This window comes from Sus scrofa, chromosome 15, assembly GCF_054392235.1.
Source record: "Sus scrofa isolate SSC_HxYL_T2T_F1_AM1 chromosome 15, Sscrofa_HxYL_maternal_Yorkshire_Landrace_v2.0, whole genome shotgun sequence".
NCBI classification, from domain to species: domain Eukaryota; kingdom Metazoa; phylum Chordata; class Mammalia; order Artiodactyla; family Suidae; genus Sus; species Sus scrofa.
Genome location: NC_139397.1, coordinates 148223976 through 148239030, shown reverse-complemented (window position 1 = coordinate 148239030; position 15055 = coordinate 148223976). Strand labels below are relative to the sequence as shown.

Here is a 15055-nt window from a genome sequence, read left to right as displayed (position 1 = left end):
ATGACTGTCCTGATAGCAACTGCATCTGAATGTTCTGGTTGGGCTTTTGAGCATAGGTGCTCTTTCAAAACTACCCCAGTGATTACAGCATACAGGTAAAGGTTAACAGTGGTTGTTCAGTTACAGCAGTTCTCTTTGAAAAATGTGGCAACAAGCTGTTTGTGTGAGCCAAAGAGTATTTGGGGTCATGAATATAGACTGTAGAGTGCCCTCTAACACCGCCCTGAAAAGGTGGTTGGCTTTGCAAAAGCCAACTCAGTCCAACTTGGCCACCTTTAATTTGTCACATGAAGTGTCATATGCAGAATTTTGAAAGTGGTGCCTAAGGAAAAGCATGAATTTTCTAATCCTTTCTGATCCATAAAAGTGCTGTATAAAGACATTTTTTTTAATGTCTTTTTACCTACAGTTTTTTGACCAAACAAGGGAAATGGATCACTAGTACGAATGAGATTGACTGGCTCCAAGTTAAAAATTTATGCCAATTAGAATCTGAAGAGGAGCAAGTTAAAATATCAGCAACTCTTAACACAGTGAGTAGACCACCCTTTAAGTGTGGTTAGCCATTCTTTAGTGAATAGAATTTCATCTAGATAACTATACCGTCATCATTCAGAAAAGCTGTTTCAGTAGCCTTCTGAATCTTACGAAATCCCTTTTACTTGGAACACTTGATTATTGCTTACTTACCTTTGTAAGCTATTGGCATAGTTCAAGAAAATAGGTGCCATTTTTTATCCTCCAAAGCCTTTTAATTAGTTATCTTTTTAATTAGTTCATGGAATCTTCTGGCTTTGATAAATATGAAATTCTCTCTTCAAGGGTCTTTTCTGTATTTTTTAAATCCCATATATGGAGTCGCTGTCCTGGCTCAGCGGTAACAAACCCGACTAGTATCCATGAGGTTGTGGGTTCGATCCGTGGCTTCGCTCAGTGGGTTAAGGATCCGGCATTGCCGTGAGCTGTGATGTAGGTCAAAAACAAGGCTCAGATCCTGCGTGGCTGTGGCTGTGGTGTAGGCTGGCAGCTACAGCTCCCATTCAACCCCTAGCCTGGAAACTTCCATATGCCACTGGTGTAGCCCTGAAAAGACCAAAAAAAAAAAATGATATGTATGTTTTGTTTTTGTGTTCTTTTGTTTTGGTGTTTTTTTTTTTAATTTATCATCAATTACTTAACAATATACTCTGTGTTCCATATAAAGCCAGTTGCTCTTTTAAGATTTTAAGATTTTCATTTTTCCATTTAAAGACTATCATACTGGTTTCTTTAAACATGATTTAAGGAAGCATCTTTTTGTATTTATGTGGTCTTACTTGATTAAGTTTTTTTCTGTAACTATTAAAAATGTTTTCTTTTGCATAAAATTATAATTTCTCAAGGTCCACTAATATTTATTGGCACAGTAGTGGGGACAGAATGAGGTCAGTGCCCCAAAGCTCAGGAGGCCGACCGCCCTGACCCGGGATGGGAGTCAGGTGAAGTCCTCGGTTGCTTCAGGCTCTCTTCCTCTCAGCACAGAGAGGGAAAGTAGAGTCGCTATCTCATGCCAGCTTTACCCCTAAATTTCCAAGATTCTGTGCCCTAGAAGCAATTAGCCTAAATATTTAAATTTTTTTAAAAAGAAAAAACAATCTAAAATAATTTAAGTAGAAATTTTAAATAGTGTCCTTGGTTTAGTGGTGTACAGTTTTATATTCTTGCTTGTTGGCCCTGGATTCATTATTCTTAACATCCACAGATATGATCGCCTGCAGTTCCTTTTGTTTGCTGTCATCAGAAGGGTTGTTTTTTGTCAACTTTTTGCCCTTCTAGCTAGTATTATGGCTTCAGTTTTTGAAAGTTTTCGGTAGGAGGCCTTTCTGTTTTAGTTTTCTTCAATTTGGTAAAAACTAAGATCCAGATTTTTACCTTTGACTTTGTGGAAGAGAGAAAATTAATTTTGGAGATGGAGAAAAAATTTTCAAGTAGGCAAAAACTACTAAATTTAAGCTACTTAATAACTCACATAATCTGTATATACTCACCCTGAGAGTCTTCATTTTCCTCTCCTCCCATTGTTTTTAACTTATACACGGTCATTAGTTTATTTCTCTATTTTAGGTGGTGTTTGATATTCGAACTAAAGCCATAAAGGAATTAAAATTAATGAAGGAACTAGGTAATCATTTACATTTGCTTTTGTTTTTTTTTTGGTTTAATTGAGTTTTGTTTTCATTTTTAATAGAAAAAATATGGGAGAGTACAAAAAGTAATTTAGGGAGAACTCACGTATCTACCACCCAGAATGGATAAATGTCAGCACCTTGTCATGTTTGTTTTTGCCTCAAACGTCACAAATACAGTTCAGATCCTCTTATGTTCTCATTCTCCTCCTCAGACCTAGTCTCCCTCCTCCCCACATGCAAGCAGTGTATCGGATTTGGGAGTGTATCTAGTTGTGTGTTCACATTGAACTGTGTATATTATACTTCTGTATATATGTGTTATGCATATTGTATTTTTACACTTAAGTAAATTCTACCATGATGAGTATAACATTCCGCAAACTCACTGCCCACTCGGCATTAGGTTTTCTGTTACCGCTTTGTTGAAGTATAATTTACATGTCATCAAACACCCGTTTTAAGTACAAGTCAGTGATTATTAATGAATGTGTAGTCATACAGCCGTCACCACAGCCCAGTTTCAGAACATCTCCATCATTCCCAAAAGATCTCTCGTTCCCATTTGCACACCAGGCCCCTGACAGCCATTCGTCTGCTTTCTGTCTCTTTCGTCTTGCTCTCCTGGACGTTTCATGTAAATGGAACCAGGTAACATGCAGGCTTTTGTATCGAGCTTCTTCCACTTAGCATGCGATTTTTGAGTTTCATCCATGATTTAGCATGTTTCGGTAGTTTGTTCCTTTTGATTGCTGAGAAGTGTTCCATTGTGTGGATGTCGCATTTTGTTCATTACAGTTGATGGGCATTTGGATTCATTACAGCTGATGGACATTTGGATTCATTACAGTTGATGGACATTTGGATTGTTTCCACTTTTTGGCTTTTATGAATAATTCTGCTATAAACATCATGTCCTTGTGTGGACGCGTGTTTTTAACTCCTCTGGGTAGATACACAGCATTAAAAATGGTGGGTTGTATGTCAGAGTTACGTTTAGCTTTGTGGGAAACTGCCATACTATTTTCCAAAGTGGCTGAATCATTTACACACCTAGCAGCAGTGTGTCAGAGTTGGAGTTTCTGTACATCCTTGCAAGTATTTTAATTGTCTTTTTGAGTATAGCCATCATAGTGAATACGAATTGGCATCTCCTGTGTTTAATTGCATTTTCCTGAGGGAGTGGTGATGAGCGCTGTTGTGCTGAGCGTCTCTGTGTGTGCCCCAAAGATCCTGTAAAATCTGCTAGAGTTAAAAAGTGAGTTTAACAGGAACTTCAAGTCCGTGTGTAAAAACCACCCAAAAAAGGAAAATTAAGCAAACAACTTATAACAGCCTAAACTATCATAAAGTACTTGGGAATAAATTTTAACAAGATCTGTGTAAGACCTGTACAGTGGAAACTAGAAAATAATACCATGAAAAAGAAAAGAAGACCCACATAGATGGAGTGGTGTACCACATTCTTGGATTTGGAGACACAATGCAATTAAGAGGGTAATTCTCTCAAAATTGATTTGTACGTTCAATACATTCTCACTCAAAATTCTAGCAGTATTTTTTTGTTTGTTTGGTAGAAATTGACAAGCTGATTCTTGGAAGTACAAAGAAGCTAAAGTATCCATAGCAATTTTAAAAGAAAACAAAGAATAAAGTTGGAAGAGTTAGACTTACTCTGAAACTGTAGGAATCAAGACTGTGTGTTGGCTTGAGTAGACTCATAGCGCCGTTGTCAGCAGGCCTGCTGCAACCTCTTTCTCCATAGCCAGTGAGCTAAGAAGTGTTTTTTCATTTTCTAAGGGCTCATTTAAGAAGAAATGTGTAACAGAGACCATGTGTGGTTTTTGAAACCCAGAGTAGTCAGTTGCCTTTCAACAAAAGCACCAAAGTATTTCCACAGGGGAAGATGGTATTTCAGCACAGTATGCTGGACCAGTTGGCTGTCCACAGATGCAGAAGTGACGCTCCAGCTTTGCTTTACTTACATCATGTCAAAAATGAACTCAGAATGGATCACAGGCTTAAATTTAATACCCAAAACTGTGAAATATCTGGGAGAAAATCTTTGTTGCTTTTGCCATAAGGAAGAGGGTTTTTTCCTTTTTTTTCTTTTTATTTATTTTTTTCTTTTTAGGGCCGCACCGGCGGCACATGGAGTTTCCCAAGCTAGGGGTCGAATCGGAGCTACAGCTGCCGGCCTACACCACAGCCACAGCAACACTATATCCAAGCCACGTCTGCGACCTACAACACAGCTCACAGCAACACCGGGTCCTTGACCCACTGGGCAAGGCCAGGGATCAAACCTGCAACCTCATGGTTCCTAGTTGGATTCTTTTCCGCTGCACCTCGACGGGGACTCCAGAAGAGGTTTTTTAAAAGATAGGACTCAAAAAGTATAAACCATGAAAGAAAAATCAATTGGACTACTGCAAAATTTAAAACTTATTCAAAAGGCATTTGAAAAGGCAAGCCACAAACTGGGAGAAAAAAATTATAAAATGTGTATTTAACAACCGACTTGTATCAAAGATACATGAAAAATACTTAAAATGTTCTTCAGAAGACAACTCAAATTGGGAAGCCACTTTACACTAGATCTACCTCTCAGCACTCAGTGTGCACAGGGAAGATGCTTGCTATCATTAGCCACCAAACTAAAACCATAATGAGACCTCACTGCACACTCAGTAGAATGACCAATATTTTAAATATGGACAAAACCAAGTGCTGTCAAAGATGGGGAGCAACTGAAACTCCCCTGTATTGCTGGCGGGAATGTAAAATGATACCCTTTGGTAAAGAGTTAGCGTATTCCCTGTGAATTTAAACGTCCGCTTATCAATTCTCCTGAATTTTTATCCAAGAAAAGTTGAAGCAGATATTCTTACAGAGACTGTAAATACTGTTGGTGAATGTTCATAACCCCAAACGGAACAATGTAAGTGTCCACGAGCAGGTGAGCAGTTTGTGGTGTATCTGAGCAGTGGGATTCCACTCACCAATAAAAGAAGTAAACGGCCACCCCGTGGAAAACGAGGACGCCTCTCCAAGACACCATGCCCCGCAGAAGAGGCTAGCTGTGAAAGAGTCGTCCTCGAGATTCCGCTTCCAGTATGCAGTTTTCGAAAAAGAAAACCCAAGAGACAGATCAGGCTTAGGGGGTGGGGGAGTGACCACAGAGTGGCACGGGGGAGTTTTAGAGGGAATGGGAATAACATCCCAGTTTGCTGGTGGTTACTGAGCATTTATATCAAACTCTTAAAACTGTGTACGTGGAGTTCCCATTGTGGTTCAGCAGGTTAAGAACCTGACTAGTATCCATGAGGATGTGAGTTGGATCCCTGGCCTCACTCATTGGGTTAAGGATCCACGTTGATGCAAGCTGTGGCATAGGAAACAGATGTGGCTTGTATCTGGCATTGCTGTGGCTGTGGGGTAGGCCGGCAGCTGCAGCTCTGATTCTATCCCCTTAGCCTGGGGAACTGTCATATGCCACAGGTGCGGCCCTAAAAAAACAAAAAAAAACTGTGCAATAAAATAGATGTGTTTTATTATAAGTAAGTAACATTTCAGTAAAGTTGGTTCAGAGTACCTGGTTTATTAAAATGAGTAGTTAATTAACCTCCTGTGTCACAGGTCTTCCTCCCAGTTACTCCCTCCAAACTGTTCTGTCCATGGCAAGTGACTGTCTTAAACGGATGAGATCAGGTCATGTCACCTCTGCTGAAACCACTGCAGTGCTCTTTGCACTTTGTAGCCTACTGCCTGCTTTGTCTGACCTCTCCCTGAGCAGCCTTGTCACCGTCCACTCATCTGCTTCTTCACAGCACACCTCCCAAGCTGACTTTCTGGAGTTGCTGGTGTACACACAGGCTCTCCTTCCCCCCCAGGACTTCTCAGTTCTGTGGGCTCTTGGAACTCTCGCCTCTGCTGACTTTAGTCATTCATTTGGCCTCAGCTCAAGTGTTACAACTCCCATCGTCCCTCGCTCCGCAGTCTCCCTTCATCTTTCTGTTTCACTCTGACCCCCTGTACCTTCCTCTGTAGCACTTGGGCTGTAACTGTGTTTCGTGTGAGAAATGTCCACCTGCCCCACTAGATGTTCCTCTTTGAGGGCAGAGCCCATGCCTTTCACTTACTACAATATTTTCAGTGGCTGGCACATTGAGCATACATGGCATGTGTTGGATGAAAGTGAAAAAAAAAAGTTTAAACAGTATTTTAAATGCATCTTTTAAATTGGAGAACTCTTTGCATGAGCTGTTTCAGTTGTGTCGAGTTTATATTAGAATTTTATGTTTGCTTCATGTTGCTGTACATATAAGGGCTAGAACTCAAGAATCTTAAAGAGAGTCTGCTCTGCTTGAGTAAAGTAAGAACTTCTAAGGACCATGCCGTTCTTACCCTCTCAGAAGGCTCCAGCCCTCGAATTCTCCCACTTCATATCCAACTTGCTAAGAATTCTGTTTGGAATAAAAACCTGGTGTGCTTTTCCCACAAAATGGGAATTTTCACATCAAAAACAGGGTACACTGACCCTAATCCTTATAATAACTTAAGTGTAAAAATCACCCAGCTTCCTTTAAACCTGGGCAGTCTCTGCGCAGTCCTGATACGCATGCCCTTCTGTGACCGCCCATCATCAGTTACCCAGGAGCATGGTTCATGTATCACCACCGTCGGATATTAACTGAATAGTTAACATGAAGTACAAAGTTTGCTCCTAGCTCTTTAGTCGACAGATCACTGTGAAGTAAGGTGTACATCATGAGCAATGACCAGTTCACCTTTAAAATGTGTCAGTAATCGGTCAGTTCCTATCTGCTGTTAATTTCACCACAGAGACAGCAAAGTGTGTAATTTATTGCCTCCTTTTCTCCCCTGGGTAAACCCAGGTGACGTTTGGTAAGAGTGGGTAATCGAATTGGCCAGCAGTGGGGAAGGTCCAGGAGAGAAACCTAAGTACGTGGAGCCATAGAAGCAGCAGCTTGCGTGAGAATGTGGGTCCTGCTGTCATTTGACTCCAGACATGCAGCCAGGGGGACCTCGTGAACGTGAACTCTCAGCAGTGGCCAGAGTGTGGAGGTAGCCCAGAGGAGTTGATGCCACAAAAAGAAAGTCACCTTAAAGAAGCTCTTGGAGGTATTTCATGAAATTGAAATACAAGATAAAAGCACTGGAAGCTGATGGAAACTTAGAAAGAGTATCAGCAGGGATGGAAAAGCTGCTCACCCTGTACTGCAGCTGTACGAGAAGATGGCAGAAGCCCTCCACCTTTTACAGAGAAACAGGATGTTTTAATTCTCAGTGTCTGTAGTGTTTTAAATTACAGTGTAAATATTTTTACTGTTTTTTCATTTCACTGTACATGTATAACTGACAGTTTTTAATGTCTAGACAAAATGTTTAAAGGTCACGGTATAATCACAAGATTTCTTTGCAGTTTCAGCTTGCACAAGTATTCTTACAGTCCTGTGCTGCTCTGCAAAGGGATGGCTACCTGTTTACAGTTGTTGTTGCTGTCTGGGGGAGGTTGGTTTTTAGCTTCCTGCTAATTATGTTAGCACAGCAGGGCGTCTCTCTTTGGTTCTTTTTGGTGCACTAACCAGCATCTTTTCATTTGTAGCTGAAAACAGCTGTTTGAGGCCTATTGACAGAAAGGGGAAGCTTCTTTGTCCAGGTAAATCTTTTTGGTGGCCTTGAAAAGCTGACGCACATTCATGCCATCTCTCTTTCTCAACACTTTACTTTAATAGTGGCTTCCAATACCTAATATTCTTGAGTTAAGTTTTACACACTGTTTTATGGAACAAATCCATCCAGGTGTCTTCCTTGTGGATTACAGAAAATCTCAACCAAAAATTCAAAACACTTCTATTTTTTAAAGTAAAACGCTTGATAATAGTCATGGTTTTGATCTAGTTAAATCTTTCTAGGTTTAGTTTCAAAGCTTTTTATTAGTTTTGCTAATTTTAGTGTGATACCAGTTATCGCAGCAACCAGAGCCTTGGTTCTTACCTCTGTAATACTTCTTATCACTGCACTTTGTCTAATTATTGATGGTGGTCACCATAGCAGCTTTAAACTTGGAAGATGCTAGTTCATTCGTGAATCGATTCAGAATATTACGTAATTCACGCAGAGCTCTTGATTTTTTTTTCTTAAGTCTGAATCTAGAACAGTCATAGCTGCCTCTTATTTCTTAGCATTGCTGTGCAGATAACAAGAATAATATGTTCTAGAGTGAGGAAATCTAAAATAAAACTTAACGATGATGTATGTAAGCCTTTTACATGGAGTGCAGCTCGATGTTTTTCTTTCTTAACATTCTTGATCTTCAGCGAGGCTGATTTTAGTATATCGCCCAGAGAGGTAGGAATTAATAGCATTTACCATGCTCTTACAACTCTTTATAGTGCCAGACAGTTACACTTTGAAGGAAGCAGAATTGAAGCCGGGGAGTTTATTGGGCCTCTGTCCTGGAAAAGCACCGACATCTTCTCAGGTAACAGGAGGTCACCTGACAGACCAGTCACCCTTCCCATGATCAGAAGTTCCTAATTGTGTAATTCATTCCTTAACTACTGCAGTAATACTGCTTTTCTTAAAAGTTTTCTTTTTCTTAAATGATACCTTTTATTTTAGGAATGCATCTATATAGTTCTCTGTATTTAAATTAAAAATATGTCAAAGAATATTCATAAAGTTACTTCTATGTGAAAATTTTGTGGTTAAGAGGGATCTTTAAAGTGGTCATAGTTTCAGCCAACGTATTTCATAAATTCTAGAATGTACCTTTTTCTCCCACATTTAAACTTCTGAGAGATTAAGATGCATCTTACAGTCAGTGGCATCCTGCAGTTGTAGCTAGAGCTGTTTTTTTTCCTTCTCAGTGATACATAAAATAATAAGGAACAACCAGCAGTGTTTTAGATTTAATGAGATTTTGTATACTGATTTTGAACTTAATTACTCCCTGAAATAATATAATAGTCTCTCGGCAGCTTTATCAGTATTCATTTTATGTTTAAAATACAGTCAGGTTGACCTTTGCCAGGAGCCCGATCTCGTCCATAAACTGTTATTAGAGTCCACAAGGCACAGTGATACCCTTTCTGTAGGACTCCATATATAGATATAATAGCACACAGGATTCATAGCAGGACCCACGTGGCTCCTGGATCCACTTGGTGAGTTTCCCAACCACATACCCTTTAACCTGTTCTTCCCCAAACTCTAGCAAACCATAGCACATGGCAGGCTCATAGGAGGAAAACGTGACAAGTGAGGTTGGGTTAGAACGGAAAAATAGGGTTCTGAGGACCTGAATTGACAGAGGTCAGATTTACATTTTTACTGTGGATTCCTGGGAATTAAAGTATCTTCCTGGACAGACAATAAAATCAGAAACTAATGACTCCAGAAACACAGTCAATGCCCACAGTGTATAGCAATTGCCAGATTCTTTAAGGAATGACTGAAAAAGAGATGGAGACCATAGAATAAATCGTATGTGCGAGAGACGTGAGGAGTAGAAACATCGGTAATAAAGTGGCTTACATTTCTTGGTAGTCCAGATTATCGTTTAAATTGTAACACCAAAATACCCAGTGTAGACTTGTTTTTTCATAATTTGAAATTTTTATTGAAGTTTTGCAGCATTTGGCTTTTCTTTTTCTTTTTTTTCAGAAATAGTGTATTTATAGAATTTTGAAATTTAAATTATTTGCATTTATACCTCTGTCTTGATCTTAGCTATTCCTGTTTTTTGCTGTCGGGAGTGATGTTCAGCCTGGGACAGAGATGGAGATCATAGTGGAAGAAACAGTATCTGTAAGAGGTGTAAGTAATTTTACATTGTGCCGGGCGGGGCCCTTGGGGGTTTGGTATGGGGAGCAGGTAACCTGTGTTAGGATTCTGAGGTCCTAAGACTAGGGTTTTGGACATAGTATCTTTTAAAGATTTCTGTGTACTCACCTACAGGCATAGTTTGGGGTGTTTGAAAATTGGTGAACCAGCTGCAATTTAAAAAATAAGATTTTTTTTTTTTTTCCTTTTCTGATGACCGGTAATGTTTATTGTAGAAATTTGAGATATGTAAGAATGGATTGAAAGAAAAAATTAAGACCCCCTAATTATCCCTTACCCCACTAATATTAACATTTTGGCATATTTCCTTCTGGTGTTTTTACTTTATATATACAAACACAATCTCATATGCATAGGTATGAGAGTGTGTGTGTGTGTGTGTGTGAGAGATAAAGCCAAGATTATGTTGGTGTCACTGAGAAGGGGGACTTTCCGTATTGAAAGATGGGGAGACAGAGCACATCAGTGTGGTAAATAAAGCCTGTATGCCTGAATTTGAATTAGAAAAATCAGAATGAACTGGATATATTTTTTCTTTAAAAAATATTTGTCCCCTGAAATGGCATAGAGAAACACCAATCAGGCTGGTAGTAGCAAGCACCCCAGCACTCAGATTGTGGCCTTTAACTACCACTTCCTGGGAGGAACTAGGGTTTCTTGGAGTAACAGCTGGTTCTGTATCTAGGTCAGCAAAGTGTAAGATGAGCCTGGAACCTCTTTTCAGGACAGAAAGCAGTGAGGCCAGCAGAGACTTCTGAGAACACAGGAGACTCAGGGCCAAGCTGAAGAGGCTCCCACTGGTCAAAGATAGAGAGTTTGAACCTCAGTGGGAATAATAATGGAAATGGATTGGTACATACACATCAAATCCATGAGTTCATAATGGTCCTAAAAAATACGATATTCATAGCTTACCAAGAGTGTATGCTAGGGAATCCTGAAAGAATCATGCATTTATCCTCTTTTTCTTTTCAGAGTGTAGCTCCCATTAACCAAATAGGTGATGAGAAGATTTTTTAATAATAGACATGTTCCAGCTTATAAAATGAAGAGTTGTAGACCATCACAGTTTTTTCAACTCCCAGTGAATCGTGGATCTAAGTAGTGATCCTAGAAACCTTCTCACAACCCCAAAGAGCAACGCCCGGACACCAATGGTTCAAAATAATACCTGTGCTCTTCCTGCCCAAACAAAAATTTTTAAAGAAAGCTGGACCTGAGTCCAATCAAGCCTGTAGATCTGAGTAGCAGTTTATAAGTGCAGAGGATAGCGGGATGTGTTAAATGCACCGCAGGCCTGCAGTCGGCACACTCCTCTTCAAGAAGTCAGTTGCTGGGAGTTCCCTGGAAGCTTAGCAGTTAAGGGTCCAGTGTTGTCACTGCTGTGGCGTGGGTTTGATCCCTGGCCTGGGAACTTCCACCTGCCACAGGCATGGCCAAAAAAAAGGAAGTTACAGTACGAGGCAGCCTATAGATTATAAGGGGACTTAAGAGAAATAGCCAGTAGGTGCAATATGTAGAATTTGCATGACTGTAGTACCAGTTGAAGAGAAGGTAGGGAAATTAGAACACTGACAGGATATTTGCTATTTAGGAATTCTTCATTTTTTTAGATGTCATAACTATTTAAGAGTTAGTTTTTTAAAAGAACCTTAATATTTTAGAGATGAGTACTAATATTAATGAATGGAATTCAGAAATCATACCTGATGTTTGCCTCAGAAGAATCTGGGGAGCAAGACAGGGGAAATGGGTGGGGTACTGACAGTCAGAATTGGCCACGGCAATTGAGACTGCGTGATGGATGCTTGACAGTTCATTTTACCATCCTCTGCACGTGTTTGAAATTTTCCATGATCGGAGTTCCCTTGTGGCTCAGTGGTAATGAATCTGACTGGTATCCATTAGGACGCAGGTTCAATCCCTGGTCTCATTCAGTGGGTTAAGAATCCATCATTGCCGTGAGCTATGGTGTAGGTCCCAGATGCAGCTCAGATCCTGAATGGCTATGGCTGTGGCATAGGATGGCAGCTATAGCTCTGATTGAAGCCCTAGCCTGGAAACTTCCATATGCCACGGGTGTGGCCCTAAAAAAGAAAAAGAAAAAAAATTTCCATGGTAAAAAAGTATGTTTTACCATGCTGTAAATATATTCCCAATTTTCATATGCCTTTTAACTTTAGTAGGAGTTTGGGGGGTGGGGTAGGGTTTTTTTTTAGCTTTTAAAAATGTTTATTGACTTACTGCCGGCATGAGGTACACCTATCAGGAATCAGGTGTTAGAGTGTCCCTGATTTGACCTTGTGCTAAATGAGTCTAAGGAGGAAAAGGGCACATTTTGGATTGGATGCTGTTAGGAACTGGGGGCGGTTCAGTATCTGATTTCTGTTTATAAGGTGAAACGTGAAGAGGGACTGGAGATAACGGTGGCAAAAAGGCAGCAGTTACTCAGCGGAAAAGATGGTTAGTCATTTTGTGCCTGGGATGTGGCCTTGGGTAACTTTAGTGGGTCTCTTTATTTTCAACCACCAGAGACCATAGAACTTTTCAGAGGAGCCATGCGTCTGTCTTCGGTTCTGGTCTCTCCTGAACCCACGGCGGGAAGTTCCCCTGCCCCCAAAACTGCTCTGTCGCGGCCATCAGCAGCCTCCACATTGCTGCGTCCAGTAAGCAGGCCTAGTCTTCATTGTACTTGCTCTCTCAGCAGCAGGTGACGTATTTGATGCCTTTGTCACTTGCTTCCAGAGGACCACAGCTCTTCAGGTTTCCCCAGCCTCACAGGCCTGCCCCTTCTCTTCCCTCTGCCTCGGGAGCACCTCAGTGCTCGGCTCGCAGACCCCAGACTCGCCTCTCCAGCCACTCCTTGGTTGTCTGATTCTACATCAGGATCCATCCGGGATCTGACCGCATCTCACTCCCACCACTGCTGTCTCCCCCATCGGGATTATTCTAGCAGCTCCCTAAGCGACCTCTTTCCTTCCAGACGTGCACCTCCCAGGGTGTGTTCTTCCCCAAGCTAAGTCCTCCTTTAGAAAGCAGGTCAGACCATTCGTCCTACTCACTGCCCTCCTCTGCTTTCCCATCTCACTTGGAGCAAGAGCAGAGTCCCCGAGTAATCTGGCCCTTTGCTATCTTTTTAGAAAAATAACTTCTGACTCTTACTCACTCTACTCCAGCTTAGCTGGCCGCCATGCTCTTCCTCAAGCAAGCCTTACCCTGGCTCTTCCTTCAAACCGAAACACAGTTAAGTCAAAAGCTCAATTGCTTTTCTCACTAACGGGGGCCTTTAAGACTGCAGTTTTCTTTGAATACAGCTTTGGTCCCTTTTTTTTTTTTTTTTTTTTTTTTGTCTTTTCTATGGCTGCACTCATATGGAGGTTCCCAGGCTGGGGGTCTAATCAGAGCTGCAGATGCTGGTCTACGCCAGAGCCACAGCAACAGGGATCCGAGCCGCGTCTGCGACCTAGACCACAGCTCATGGCCACGCCAGATCCTTAACCCACTGAGCAAGGCCAGGGATCGAACCCGCAACCTCATGGTTTCTAGTCAGATTCGTTAACCACTGCACCACGATGGGAACTCCCCGTTCCCTTTTTAATGTATTATGTTCTCATTGTCATCATTTTCTAAATAATCTTTAATTCAAAAGTCTCTCTCCTTTTTTTTTTTTTTCCTAGGGCCACACCCACAGCATATGGAGGTTCCTAGGCCAAGGGTTGAATTGAGCTACAGCAGCTGGCCAGATTCAAGCCAGGTCTGCGACCTTCGTTGCCGTGCAGCTCACAGCAACGCCATATCCTTAACCACCTAAGTGAGGCCAGGGATTGATCCTGCATCCTCATAGATAGTAGTCAGGTTTGTAACCCGCTGAGCCACAACAGTAAATCCTGAGTCTCTTTTAAATCGTACAGGTAATGGTGGGTTTAGTCTTATTTTTTAGACTTCAGAGGGAACTAAAAATCCCCCTTGGGTCTCCACTCTGTCCTTGTCCCTTCTCCAGAAGCCGCCGTTGTCCTTGGATGATAAAACCTTATCCATGTCAGTAGAGCGCGTCCTTCATACCTTTGCCTTGTGTAGACCGACCTGTGCGTAGGGAGGTTCACAGAGAAGTGAAGAGCACAGCTTGTAGGGTTTCTTTCGAAATCATAGATGGGAGCTTAGAACTTTGTTTCACTTAAAATATTTTAAAGTTCTTTTAAGACCAGTACATACAAATCTATTTTATCCGTTTAGCTGTTCTAAGACTTTTCATTTACATGTTCCCCTGTTAATCCGGGAGTGTCTTATCTTCTTATTCCAAGTAGGGCAGCACTGATCATCCATCCTTAGGCCTGCTTTCTTCTGCTCTGTTCCATATGATACAAACCACATTTTGCTTACTCTTTTACCCCAAATTTGTTTAGGAATGTTTTGTTTTTAGTGACTGTTTTTGTTTCATTTAAACGTGTGTCAGTTGTGTCACATTTGTTGCGCTGTGCCGTGAGCTCACAGTGGGTGCGGTTCTTCCCTCGTGAGTTTAGGTGTCACCAGTGTTTTCTTGGGTGAAATCAAAGCTAATCTCCTTTTATAGAGTTAGTTTATTAGGTACCTATGAAGTCGGCCTAATTGTTCGTGTCTGGTCAAAAATGCACTGTGAGTCCGCATAAGAAGGAGGTCAGACCGCAGACCTGGAAGTGGGTGAACAAAGCTTTACGTCCTGGTTGCAGACACCGGCAACTGGTTTTTTTTTTTTTCCTCCAGAGCTGGTGCCGTCTTGCTCTTAAGGAGAGCTTACTTAATCATTTAACCATATATATCTTTATCTGTTTGAGAACTTTAAATTTAATCAGACTCGGCCCAAAGTCCAAAAAATTACAATACTGTAGTTCAGTAACAGGACAACTAATGAACATAATTTTTTTTCTTACAGTGTTTAAAGATAATGCTGGAGAAATCTGGCCTGTCAGGTAAGTTACTGACCAGACTTAGCCACATTGTACGTAGAATAAATTATCTCTAAGCCTAATGGAAACTTCAAA

The 15055-nt window shown here is 41.1% G+C and overlaps 1 protein-coding gene across 50 annotated transcripts in view; it reads left to right on the top strand.

Annotated features, from left to right (window-relative positions):
• USP40 (ubiquitin specific peptidase 40) overlaps nt 1–15055 on the top strand; it is an 82064-nt gene that overhangs the window by 45066 nt on the left and 21943 nt on the right. For 34 of the 50 annotated variants that reach the window (XR_014830276.1, XR_014830277.1, XR_014830278.1 and 31 more), the window contains 6 exons: nt 410–533; nt 2104–2161; nt 7795–7848; nt 8585–8673; nt 9924–10010; nt 14947–14983. Coding sequence is in view for 22 of the 50 variants with exons in the window: in XM_021076209.2 (XP_020931868.2) it covers nt 410–533; nt 2104–2161; nt 7795–7848; nt 8585–8673; nt 9924–10010; nt 14947–14983 (449 nt within the window). In the remaining 28 variants the exon portion in view is untranslated. The remainder of the gene's footprint in view (nt 1–409; nt 534–2103; nt 2162–7794; nt 7849–8584; nt 8674–9923; nt 10011–14946; nt 14984–15055) is intronic. The other 16 variants (XR_014830272.1, XR_014830269.1, XR_014830270.1 and 13 more) reach the window with 2 other exon arrangements.